The sequence below is a fragment of the Colias philodice genome, chromosome 18 (assembly GCF_061535455.1).
Source record: "Colias philodice isolate Cphi_HAF_F1 chromosome 18, ilColPhil1 Martin Lab GWU primary, whole genome shotgun sequence".
Taxonomy (NCBI): Eukaryota; Metazoa; Arthropoda; class Insecta; order Lepidoptera; family Pieridae; genus Colias; species Colias philodice.
Window position 1 is genome coordinate 4,380,794 of NC_143103.1, and position 13,550 is coordinate 4,394,343.

Consider the following 13,550-nt stretch of genomic DNA (forward strand, 5'->3'; position numbering starts at 1 on the left):
AATCTAAATAACAAGACACTAGAAGTCGTAAGCGTGCGTGACCTTGTCGCCACTCAGGTGATTTGCACATCACCAGTGCATTCGTCACTGTTCAGTTGCTCTGGAGACGTATGAGTGTATACATGGTGTGTTTCAGCAATTCCCATTGCGGAAATTCTTCCACAAGTTGTAATTATACTTATAAAGGAATAATATTTCATCGGAAAATATATTTTTTTAGAAATAATGCCGTTTTTCCTTAAAATTATAGAATATTTACAAGTATTACGAGTGTCACCATAGTAATCGAAATAACAATAAATGACACAGTCGACCATTCTTATTATCACGTTTGTTCGTATTGGAGCAAAAAGTCTCATATACTTAGGGATGTTATTCTAAAATAAACCGTAAATTCGTGCGTTAGGATACATATTCAAAAGCTTAATTTAATAGATAGTTAGTTTTCACTAAAATCAAGCTGTCCAATAAAAGGCATAGTTTACTTGTGTGTACTGTTTAGCTTTCGGTTTGAATGTGTTGATTTTGGCGACAGCGGTTTTCATACGAATTATGACATTATAGCCCTTCTATGTGTCTTGTTATTTAGATTTCTATGAAATAAATCTTTTGTAATATGCTCAAAATTTGAAAAATAGAAAAATAGAATGCTTATGTAAGATTTAAAAATCGCTCAAAATATTGTGTTCGCTCTTTGCCTAAAACATTTTCAAAGGCTCATAAATTATGTTATTCATAATATAATGGAGATAATTTGTCTTTAAGGTTGCTTACTAAATTGAATTGAAATTATATGATAATATTATTATATAAATCTAGTAATACTATGTCACTACAATTATACATCATATTAAAGATATGTGTAGGTACCTAATAAAGTATGTATATTTTATACCTTCGTGAAATGATTATAAGGGGTTGTTACTTTAATTATGTTTATGTATTTAATAAAAGAAGAGTTTAATTTAATTTATGCATTTGATTTATCCTTATCTCATCGTTTTATTAATTTTTCCAATTACAATAAAACATAGCCCATAAAAGTGAAGTCCCGTGACCCCGTAGTGGGGTAGGTGGCAGATGCATTATTCATACATCTGTTTCACTGATCGATTTTTCTTTAGGGACAAGTAGGTGATCAGCCTTCTGTGTCCTGCCAGACCGAGACATTCTTTTTTTTTTCCTCTCCACCGGGAATCGAACCCAGCTGACCCCTCGGTTCTACGCTCACGCGTCTACCACTATACCGAGAAGGCGGTCAAAACATAGCCCATAAACAACTCATAACACGTACATTACGCTCACTTTACACAATAAAAATACCAGCGGCAAAAGGTCGTTTTGGCAGTGTAGAAGTGTAGTGTAGAAAAACATGGTTTTCGAGATTTCTGAAAATTCGAAAATATCCTTATCCTTTGCTCGTTGTGATACTATTACTACGTATGGAGGAAGACACCGCCTACATCACTTAATATTATGTTCCGCTCAACAGAGGTCAACCGTGGCCGGTTGCACTGCACTCAAATTGTTTGTTCCCTGAGAACACGCGGGCAAAGTCGCGAAGGTACCTCAAGTTTAAAATAAATTGCTTAAATAATAAATAAAACAAATATACTTTTTTTTACAAAATTTTAATTTGAGACTTAAAAACCAAATTACAATATTTATAATTTATTATTAAAAATATGTACATGCCACCGTAAACTTTTAAAAATCTTTAGCATAAGTAATGCATTCTTAGTTTTAAATAGTGCTCGGCTATGGCTTTTATCAATAAATTTCTGTGATTGTACATTCCATTGATCAATACTGTGTTGAAATAAATCTCCAAATAAATAATCGCAGCTAAATAGTGTCTAGCTAGCTAATGTTTTGCTTATATGTGTTAACATATATTTAGAAAGTCCTATTTGTTTAACTACAATGTACTGTACAATACTGTTTTAAAATTCTTTCAATTGTTTTACAGACTTTTATTACATCCTGTGAAGCAAATAATAATCCACCTTTGTTTTTAATCATAGTCAGTGTATTGTTTGCACTATACTTTTCTAGGCTGTCTAAGCAAATTTGACAATATAGCACTGTTTTTTTTTTCTGGACGACAAATTCTGCTATGTACTCTTTTACTGTTTCTACGAATTCAGTCAGTCGAGATTGATCATAGAAATAATCATGATCTTCAAATTCTACTTGTTGTGTAATATGAATATTATCATTCATTTTCTGCCTGTCGGTCGAAATATTTATATTACTGATATAACAATTAGACGACGAGCTTGTAAGGATATTTATTTCGCTCAGACTAAGGCAATTACCTTTTCCGTCGCTTTTTTTAATTGAGCGTGGACTAGCAATCGCTTATAAGCCGATATAAATTGGCGAACTGACGGATTATTATTAGACCCACCTTTTGCACGAATAGCGACAAAAAAGAATTCAAGGTGATCTTGACTGATCTTGTATGTAGTTAGATATTCAAAGTTTGATTTGGGCGAAACATGAAGATATGTCGTATAGCTCTTATACAAATGATAAAACCTAAGAACCCGGTTTCTCTCCTCGACTTCAATACCAGTGTAGAATCCGCGAATCTGAGGTTTCTAATGTACCTCTCTGCATTTTCAAAAAATTTCCATACATCCTCACAATTCAAAAAGCAAAGATGGATTCTCGCAAAAGAGTGATACATTGTTTCACTAGTAAACCTAGTTGATTTCCAGTTATGGTATCCCCCAGAAAGAAACCAAAAGGAATTTTCCAGTTGTCATTTAAGCTTGTAAACATAAATACTATTGCCTCTTTAGCTACAGGTATGTCATCACCTGTTAACCCATTACCAATATCAACATATCCGTAGTATTTTGTGCGATCCCATTCAATGATTTTTCTGATTGCCATGGCATCAATTATAAGTGCAGAGTATATTTTCTTACCATCTTTTGTTTTCTGTTTAATAGTTTCAAAGGATTCAGCAGTGAAACCGGGCAGGCAGTCTATAGTTTTGTACCATTTGGAAATAGTACTTGGATGGGGTAACGCACTATCAAACTGTTGCCTAATGTATGTGTAATGTGTATGCCCGAGGAGACAAAAAATTTAGAGTCACTGCAAATTTCCTTAACTCTGGGCAATATTCTCGAGGTAGACTGACCTTTTTTTATCAATGTATCTTAGTTAAAAGTATGTACTTATTTTCACCCCCAATAGTATTTAAAATCTGAGCATCATGATGAATGATTAAATTTTTGGATTTTAAGTCACTTATTACATTTTCTTGTGATGCTATTATTTGTTTTAATCGCCTGCACTTTTGCTGCAAAGCTTTTAACTTCTTCAGACGTTTTGAGCTTATTTTAGATTGTTTTACAATAATCTTCTCAAGTTTTTTCTTCCAAGAAGTGTCATTGACGCATGTCTCTGTAAGTGATTCAGTAGCAGTGGATGGTGCACATGAACTACTTGAAGTTGATGGTGCATCTAAAACAGGCTGAAGATTGCTAATAATATGTCGAAGTTTTCTCTGAGAATCTATGATTTTGTTTCTGGCTATCTTTTTAGACTCCTGAAATAAAAAAATAAAAACACCATAAATAAAAAAGGGCTGGGCTATATATGAGTTGAAACGAACCAATGAACAAAACAAAAAATTAGGTAAATTATTTATAAGTTAACATCATTTATGATTTACTTTAATGGCAGAGGAATCAGTTTTATTTTTGGTTCTAATTAATGCTGTTGTGTAACCTAAAATTAATCTTTAACACATTTGTCCACACCACAGTCACGGTTTATTTGTCTGGTCTTTATGTTGCAATGATTTTTAGAGTGGAAATATAGTTGGGAGCCTGGAGAGTGACATAGGGCACTCTTCATGTATCTTACAATTCTCTAATAACATGAGGGCCAAGCCACGAGGCACCTCTAGTCTAGAATCTTATGAAGTTCTTATAAAATACAAAATATTGAACTAAAGCATAAAAGTGATAGATATCACATTATCAAGAGTCGCATAACTATTTCGAATGTTATTTTGGATATATTAATTGACTTGATACAGTACCTTCTGTAAGTAAGTAGGGTAATTTTCGAATATGGTTGGCACAGCATCTCTGCAAAGCACTTTCCTTTTCTTCCCGTCCAAATAACAGTCTGATTCGAAATGTTTAGAACAAAGCCGAGAATGTTTTGAAGGCTTCCAATTTGCCCTGTGTATAGTCTTAACCCAAACATCTTTTAATTTTTCACAAGCCGGAAACCTACAAATAACAATAAAATAACTAAGATTAACTAAGATAACTATGATTAAGAAAATAACGTAAATTCACTTATTTATAATACAATTAGCCAAAAATTGATCAAAATCACTAACCTGTGAAATGACACATTTCTATCTTCATCCGATTTCCCATTACTATGGCTTTTACAGCCGTAAGCAACACAAGCCATGTTATCTGTAGTCAATTATCTTTTCAGAAAATAACAAATTAAACTAAAACACACGTTTTCACATAAAAAAACAATAATTAAAATCACCAAGCGATGATCACCAGACTGGAGATCAAAATCAAAACAAAATGAAATCAAAGAGTATACAAATACTACGGAATGAAATGCCGAAATGGCGAAATGTCATTTCAAATTCAAACTGTCGAGCTGACATCTTGGATTGACAATTTGTTCTTCTTCTTCTTCTTCTTTTTAGCAAATGGCAACTCCCGATCCCAGTGAGGACGGATTCAAGAGCAATTTGTTAGGGGTGTATTCCGCTATGCACTGCGACCACTGTAAGAGCGTTTTCACATTATCCGATCCGATATCGGATATCGGACGCCGATAGCCGATATCCGATATCGGATACAATTTGCCCTTTCACATTGTCCGATAAAATCGTTCCGATATCATCATGAGTGCTGCCAGAAATTTTTAGAGAACTAAATTAAATTGCCAGTTGATAAAAAAGGTTTATTAAAAAAAAAATCAAATGTTATAAATCATATATTGTAAATGTACATTAAAAATAACTACGATAAAGAAAAACAACTTCAAAAAAGAAAAGTAAAATGTAAAAAAAGATTTGATATCACAAATTAACTAAGTTACTGCATATTATTTAGATGTGCTATTTACTAAATAGTTTTGATATCGGTCATTTGTATAACATAATATACTTTATATGTTAACACATTATAAATTAAATAAATTTATATCAATACCTACTACAACCTAGTATTAGTTAATAGTTTTAGTAATCCATTCCATTCCATTCCAGTTTTAGTAATACATATTAGTAAATACCTTTCAAAATCTATTAAATGTATTTTTAGCAAGACGTACCTAGTCATTTAGTCATTTTTTCACTACATACATTTATAAAAGTTCATGTAGTACCTATGATAAATTTATTAAGTGATACAATCTTTGTTCACATTTTCTTTTCTTTTTCTTATTACACTGTAATATCCTAAAATATAATATTGTCACTCGTTCAAATATATTTGTAATATGATTGTTGTAATTTCCTGTAAGTAAAGATACATAAATTATTTTATTCTCATAAACAATTATTTTAGAATTAAAAGTTTTCAAACTTTGTATTCTTTGTTGTAAATTCAAAATAAAAATAAAATCGGTGTGAAATCTCCTCCTTTTTTTGAAGTCAGTTAAAAACAAAGCACTCAATGACTACAATACAATAAACAGCACAACCAACATCCGAGTAGGAGGAGGAGCGAGGCAGAATGAGATAAAATAAAGATGATAGACACTAATGTTTTCGAAGATAGATATTTGAATTTAAGAACGCAATATATTTTTGTTTACTTCAGTTCAGCCAATTGCCGTATATTTTAATACGGCAAATAAAAATACCTGCCGTATAAATCGTATTTTAAATGCCTATAAATACTTAAATGTGTGTTGTCTTAATAAAAAAAGGTTTCTTTTAATAGAAAGGGTTTTAGGTTAAAAGCAAAGAATTTTTTCAAAGATTGAGCGCCCTATAAGACTGAAAATACACAAACTAGTGCTTTTTTGCTGTTGGTATACTGCCTTTTCGAAAATTGAGTTGGCAACACTGAACATTATCGTCCGATAGCTACTGGGAATATCGGTGTCGGCTCCGATATCCGATATCGGACCGGACAATGTGAAAGACAGGCACATATTTCATACATTTTACTTCCCTCCGATATCGGATATCGGCTATCGGCTTCCGATATCCGATATCGGATCGGATAATGTGAAAACGCTCTAAGGTGTGACGTCAATTCAGTATACTGTGAAGCCGTTCCTTTATAGCCAGTTATACTGGTTACGATTTAAAACGGAACGCAATCCAGTATACTGTCAGCCATGTGTCAGCCGCATTTTTTGACGCAGCATTCAAATGAGTGTATTAAAGTTTTCTAGAACATAAAAATAAACTGTTTTGGAGTACTGTCCAATTAAAAATATTTTAATTAATATTAATTGTAAATTGAATTTATAATATTTTATGTCCTCTTTTTTCGCATGACATTTTGCCAGTACAGAGCAAGTAATAAAGGCCATAAGTTAAAAAGGCCGCTTTATTTTACTTCTCCAGGCAGGCATTTGCTCCGAGTTTCACTGATTTCACATAATAAATAGTTTGGTAGCAATCTCAGGCTGTTTTCCAATTACAGAGCATAATGCGACTCAGTGCCGCACAATGCCGAATTATGCTGATGCTTAATTGGAACGTGAAACGCACCAGCAGGTTGCGCTAAGTTCAGTGTTGAAAAAAAAATATTCATAGAGTTACGCATACGCATCCGACCACGTCAAACCAATATTAATAATAATTATGTCGGACCGACCGCTCTCTACACTTTCCGATTTGGTCGTGGTCGGATGGTTGGCATCAACCGAATCGGAGCGTCTGTAAATGCTATTATAAAAGCAATGAGATTGCAGCCACTTTTTTAATTTAAGTTTAAATAATTGCATGGGCAATTCCTTAAATGCCATTGGGATTCCGTTATAATATATTTTCGCACTCATAACATGGCTGTTTTTGCTACATAAAGCAGTGCGACAAATTGGAAGTTGCAATCTGTGAGGATCCCTGGTTGGGTACTGACTATTTTGACAACTTTTAATGTACATAATATAGGGATGCTGTTTTACAAATATTCCAACCTCCAAGATGTATAAAGAAGTAAGTGTTAAAAGTCCGAGTCGCTTAAATAAGTCTCGACAACTTTTTAAGAGCCCTACTCCACATATTGCTCTGACACACCTTTTCTGAGCTTTAAAGACTTTTTTTACGTTTGTAGAGTTGCCCCATAAAATAAGACCATACCGAAGCAACGATGAAACCACAGATGAAACATAACCATGATATGCAATGATTGCCGCTCTCTCATCAATAATCTGTTTAATTCTTCTGAGGGCAAATACAAACTTATATACACGGGTACAAACAGAATCCGTGTGAGCTTTCCAATTTAAGTGGTTGTCTAATGTGATACCTAAAAATACCATTTCAGTAACTTCGTCAATACGTTGTCCATTATAAATTATGTCAAGGTTATGTCTAATGTTATGATAATTACAGAATTGCATTAGTTTTGTCTTTGTAATGTTAAATTATTATATTTTAGCCATTCTGTAAGAGCTAGCGCGCACGAGCAATTTCGTCTCCGCAACTATTTTGTCTCTCCCATCAATTTGTATAGTAGTAGTATGGGGAGTTGCGTCGCTACGTGCGCGCACTTTCATACTAGCCCATGGGTGGAGAGACAAAATAGTTGCGGAGACAAAGTTGCTCGTGTGCGCACTGTCCATTTTTGATAGTCAAATAGATGTCTTCTTTGTAGGTAGTCAATTTGTTACGAGGTATGGTGATGGATACATCATCCGCGAACAGAGTACATTTATGTTCTGTAACGTTAGGAAGATCATTTATGTACAATAAGAACAGGAGAGGCCCGAGGATACTGCCTTGTGGCACTCCGTATTTATTATGTACGTATTGTGATCTTACCGACTTTTTTAACGAATTGTTGTCTATATACGATATCTCTACACATTGCATACGGTTAGTCAAGTATGAGGTCAGCCACTTGTGCGCTGGACCTCTTATTCCCTGGTAATTGGTTGAAAAATATTTACGGTTATTTTAAGTAATTTGGATTTTGATTATTTCATTAACATTTTTTTCAATGTTTGTACCTTCATCCATACTTATATTTATTTTTTTAACACAATTTGAATTAACTTTGATAATTTCGAAAAAACTACAATGAAACGAAAGCTTTAAATTTTTTTCCAAAAATTAATAATTACTAACGATAAATCGATTGCACGCATCAATTCACGCGCATTACTTTTTCTAGTGCTCGATTGTGCGAAGCGTTGCTGTAGTTGGAACATTCAACGTTAAGCATTATGCCGCATAATGCGCTCTAGTGCTGTAATTGGAAAACGGGGTCAGGTAGCAACGTAGACAGAGACAGTACAATGACTGTCAAATCATTACTGTCATCTCACTCTACGCTGTCATATTTGATAATATGTCAATTGTCAATTTTGTTTTGATTTAATTTTGACAATAATTGTTTGTCAATTGCGAATTTGCGAGCAGGAGATTCAAGTTTAATTTGTGTTTAATTTAAAGTATTTAAAGGTATTTAAACCCCGAATGGATATTGCATTTATATTATTAAAGAACATTTAAAAATATAATTTCAATGTTATAGTGCTACAGCCACGATGTTGTCGATTCATCAGGTAAATAAATACTTTCGTAAGCCGCATTATGTAAAACAATATTTACGTTTCGTTCACAATGTTAAAGATCCTCCTAGAAAAATCTTGTACCCACTTCTCAATAGAAGTTTACTTAAAATTACTGGAAATGAAGCTTCACTTTTCCTGCAAGGACTTATAACAAATGACATGAGGCATTTTGAAGAGAGTGCTAAATCTGTATACGCTATGTTCTTGAATAATAGAGGTAGGGTTTTATACGACACCCTAATACATAAATGGGACGATGAAAACTCTTTCATGTTAGAATGTGACGAAAAGATTGCGCAATTACTTGAGAAACATTTAAAAATGTTTAAATTAAGGAGAAAAGTATCCATAGAAGATGTAAATAAGCAATTCAAACTTTGGAGTGTAATCACTCCAGCAGATTCAATGTTAAATGAGAAAGTAGATACAAAAAATGAGGTGAACATATATAAAGACCCAAGATTGTCAGACTTGGGTTATAGGATAATAGCAGCAGCACCTTTGAGTGGCTCTCAGATAGTTACAAGTATAGGAAATGATGTAGCTATTGAGCAAAGTGATGATGGCTATAAATATTTAAGGTACAAGTTGGGAGTAAGCGAAGGTGCTGATGATTTGCCACCAGGCACAAGTTTTCCGTTAGAAGTTAACTGTGATTACCTCCATGGAGTGAGTTTCCATAAGGGCTGTTACATAGGGCAGGAGCTCACAGCCAGAGTACATCACACAGGAGTTGTTCGTAAGCGAATGATGCCCATCAAATTCAATAAAGTCATTGAAGAAGACTTAGAAAAGGATTTAAAAATAATAGCCTCCGATAATCCTAAATTGAATTTGGGTAAACTAAAGGGTGTCAAAAATAATTATGGATTAGGTCTTGTAAGAATCAAGGAAGCACTTGATTGCAAAGCTCTAAATGTTGGTAATTATTCAGCAGAAGCTGTAAAACCGGATTGGTGGCCAAAAGAAGCACCAAAGGAAGTCCCTAAAACTGAATAGCAACAACAAGAACAATAACAACAACAAGGACCTCAAGTGACAACAAAAGGATCTTAAGCACATATGTGGGTATAACTGGATATAGATTTGAATTGTAATATAGGTAATAAAATATGTACATAACAAATACATTATTTTTCTTAATCCATTTTATAAGATGTTATTTTATAATAAATTAACTTTTGCAGTAATATTATTATATAGACTATGTTTTTTAATTTTAGATTTAATGGAAACATTTAAAAAAGCAGATGATGCCCCAGTGCATTATGATTTCACTTGTACTGGCTGTGGTCTCATAGAAAAGGCACATTACAAGGGAACTAACCCTCCATTCTCTCGTAATATAGAATTGAAATATAGCAGCTACATTATGAAAGATCCATTCAGTCCTCCGGGAAAAGGAGAAATAATGGTTATAGGAGCTGACTGTGCTACATGTGACAAAGCAGTGTGCATTGGTAAAGAATGTAGTATTTTTTATTGTAAATCCTATTGTTTACAGTGTGCAAAAGCTTCCATTGATAATTTCCCTGCTGAAATCAAGAGTAAAATAGTGCAATTATGTAAATAATTATGAAATTGGGCAAGGCAATAAAATTGTATTCTAAATTTTTGGTTTCATTTCTAACATTAATAATCTGAAAATAATTAAAATACTAATGTTTAAAACTAATAGGCAACAATTAAATCACATCAGAAGGAATATATCATAGGGGATGAGGATAAAAATAATACACAAATGTATAAAATACTGTTTACTTTGGCTTTCCAGTCCGATTTACAGTATTTTCAATTTTTACAAATGAATTATAGTAACACAGTTTTATTCCATTGAACTTTTATTACAAATCACTAAGTATAATACATAAACGATTATACAAGGTCATATTCCGCAAATACTATAAAAAGCTTAAATGTTGCGGCACAATTCGTGTGAAAATTAATATTAAATCTTAAAATAAAGATAATTACAGTGTAGCTATAGTAATGTTAGATATATATTAATAAGCTCTAAAATCAGGACAAAATCAAATATACATTTTGTCTCATTAACCGTCCACTCGACTCTGATTGTTAGCACCACATTACATCATAACCCTTTTAGAAAATCGACCAGTGACTCTAACAATCCAAAATATTCAAATGCTTACTATTTAACAGCAAATACGTGTAGATAAAGATTTAAAACCGACTAATATTGCTTCATATGATCCCTAATTACTTATGGATTGTTAAAAAATGCTATCCGCTATCTAATGCCGGAAATGATAAGGCTTCACGCAGACTGATTCCATAGCAGATGAAATTAAGCGCTTTTAGATGACTTGAAAATTGCGCGACCCTAACTTTCATTTTCATACATTCATCGCTACACTGTTTAGATTCAGTAAACGCAAGCCTTTTATCATCAAATACTGTAACTTTTATTATTTTTTTTATAAAAGAAAGCAAAATATGACACCTTCTCTGCATTTATGAAGGAGAAAAGATGTCATTTTAAGTTTCATTGATCTATCAGAACCATCCTGATTTTCTACGAAGACAAATACATTGACACCCATAAGTGCGTTATCTAAAGTAACAGACCATACAATTTTAGAATGCACGATATAAAATTGTTTTGTCTGTTATCACTATAAAAAGAAATATATTGGTATTATAACTCGGCAGTGTAATTGTTACCATAAATACGAATCTTTTATAAGATCGATACAGAAAAACAGAAGAGCAGCACACACAGCTAATACTAATGACGAAAGGTTATTGATATCAAATCTTAATGATATAATATAGCGGTAGATGTAATGCGACACTGATGTACAAAACATAAGCTCATTTGGAGCTATGTACAAAAATGTCAAACGCGATTTTCTGAATACGTGATAGCGACACGCAGACAGCTTTTCCTATCACGTCAATTATTATTTTTAAAATATCGATACAAAAATACCATGTTAATTATTGATACGAATTCAAAATGTGTAAAATTTTAATCAAATCAAATATGTATCTATTTTAATACAAATTTTTTAAACCATCGAACAATGAAAACATAATATAATGCTACATGCACTGCCAGCGGCTTAAATTACTTATTATTAATTCACCTATAAATTTTGTTTTTCACATCGATAACAACGAATTTACGAGTTTACAATTATTACGTCAAAATTATTCATTCATTATTAATTTTAATCATATTATTTCATACCCTATACGTTGGTACTGGCCTAAGTTAAAATCGCGATGGTTTAAATGAATTAAGGTGTTTGGACGGGTGTAAAACTTACGATAGGTATAAAATTATCATACATTCATTAGTACTGGGATTATCTAAGCGGGCAATTTTACATTCTACTTAGGTCACACACTCTTAAACTAGGAAATCATTCACAGCCGTAACACAATTTTGACGAAGCAATTTGCGAAAACCAAATAGCTTTAGAGCAACCTCTACCAATACTTTACCGACTTCAGTAACCAAAAACGAATCCACGCTTCCTGACGTGTTATTACGGTGTACATGTTTATAATTAACCAACTAGTTTATTGACGAAAAAAATAATAATATATGAAAACTACGAGATTCCTACACAAGAAAAATATGTTTTTCTTCGAAAAGTTTTTTGAAACTAAATAATTAAAAATACTACAACTGTTTTTAAGAATATAGCATTACAATAGTTAAGGATTAAATTTATCAAACTATTTCTACACACACGATCTCATATAATATACAACCTAAAACTTAAAACCAAAACAGTCTTAAAAACGTAAAATTTAAATTAGGTACATCGAAACATTTTTATATTAAATTTTGATTGCATACGAAATATTATCTAAATGAAAATAGGAAAGAATTTATAAATTAGTACAGTCTTTTCAAATTAAGAAAAGACTGTACGAAAAGTTGAAAAGAAGAATGGTTATTGCGAAAATAAACATAATTAGTTATTCATAAATAAGGTTATCACTATCAAAACTAATAATAATGCATAGCCATAATTTTTATTTTTACCTGTATGCCTATTTATAATAAGGTATAATAGGTACATACTTTAAAGTTGACTTTCGTGTGCATTTATCATTTAATACGCATCATTCAGAGATCAATGCACGCGAAAATGGACTTTAAGCATTAAATAACTGAAACTATTGTAGAATAATTGGGCGTATTTAAATACGTTTTTTTCGCAATAAACATACATTTAAGACAAAATCAATTATATATGGCCTAATTTAGTCAAAACGCACATACATTGTCACATTTTGGCTAAATAAACACATATTGTGATGTGGGTTATGGAATGTAGCATACATTTACACCAATTGTACATTATTATGTACAAAATTAAATTTTACAAAAACTATACAAAAACAATTCTTTCATTCAAGCAAATACGTTCAACAGAATAGACGCAATATTAATTTAAGCAACACATAAAGCGCCATCTAAACAACACTCAACACTCTTAACTTACTTAGTTCAATAAAAATTGTGATAAATATATGTAATAAACAATAAAACCGCTCCACTAGCCGATAATAGCACATATCTAAGTTTTAATGCGAAATACACGAGAACTCTTCACGTATACGAAGATAATAACAAACTGAAGTTCGTGTAACATTGACTTTATTCTAAAATGCACACTCCAAAAGGAGTTTGTATTTTAGAATGACCAAATTGATATCAATAAAGATAAATTAAACACACCTTGCAGAGACTAATAGATACACCAAATTTCATACTAAATCTACGAGATAAAATTGGACTCGTTATA

The 13,550-nt window shown here is 32.2% G+C and overlaps 2 protein-coding genes and 1 long non-coding RNA gene across 4 annotated transcripts in view; 2 read left to right on the forward strand and 1 right to left on the reverse strand.

Annotated features, from left to right (window-relative positions):
• Positions 1–13,550, forward strand: part of LOC149480368 (uncharacterized) — a 95,321-nt gene that overhangs the window by 9,647 nt on the left and 72,124 nt on the right. The gene's annotated exons all lie outside the window — the stretch shown is intronic.
• LOC149480369 (THAP domain-containing protein 1-like) lies at positions 1,616–4,571 on the reverse strand. Its single transcript, XM_089706558.1, has 3 exons — positions 4,373–4,571; positions 4,064–4,259; positions 1,616–3,565 (listed from the first exon to the last, which is right to left on the reverse strand). The coding sequence occupies exons 1-3, from the start codon at positions 4,447–4,449 to the stop codon at positions 3,164–3,166; spliced, it is 675 nt and encodes a 224-aa protein (XP_089562684.1). The 5' UTR covers positions 4,450–4,571; the 3' UTR covers positions 1,616–3,163.
• LOC149480370 (iron-sulfur cluster assembly factor IBA57, mitochondrial) lies at positions 8,568–10,374 on the forward strand. Of its 2 annotated transcripts, XM_089706434.1 has the most exons (3): positions 8,568–8,650; positions 8,724–9,827; positions 9,987–10,374. In XM_089706434.1, the coding sequence occupies exon 2, from the start codon at positions 8,737–8,739 to the stop codon at positions 9,760–9,762; it is 1,026 nt and encodes a 341-aa protein (XP_089562560.1). In that variant the 5' UTR covers positions 8,568–8,650; positions 8,724–8,736; the 3' UTR covers positions 9,763–9,827; positions 9,987–10,374. The 2 variants fall into 2 exon arrangements, with proteins under 2 accessions (XP_089562560.1, XP_089562558.1); XM_089706432.1 differs by having other exon boundaries at positions 8,574–9,865.

Coding starts and splice junctions, on each gene's coding strand:
- LOC149480370 (XM_089706434.1), top strand. CDS start 8,737: ATGTTGTCGATTCATCAGGTAAATAAATACTTTCGTAAGCCGCATTAT.
- LOC149480369 (XM_089706558.1), bottom strand. CDS start 4,449: ATGGCTTGTGTTGCTTACGGCTGTAAAAGCCATAGTAATGGGAAATCG. Junction 4,260..4,372: donor AGAAATGTGTCATTTCACAG/GTTAGTGATTTT, acceptor TGTTATTTGTAG/GTTTCCGGCTTGTGAAAAAT. Junction 3,566..4,063: donor ACCCTACTTACTTACAGAAG/GTACTGTATCAA, acceptor TTTTTATTTCAG/GAGTCTAAAAAGATAGCCAG.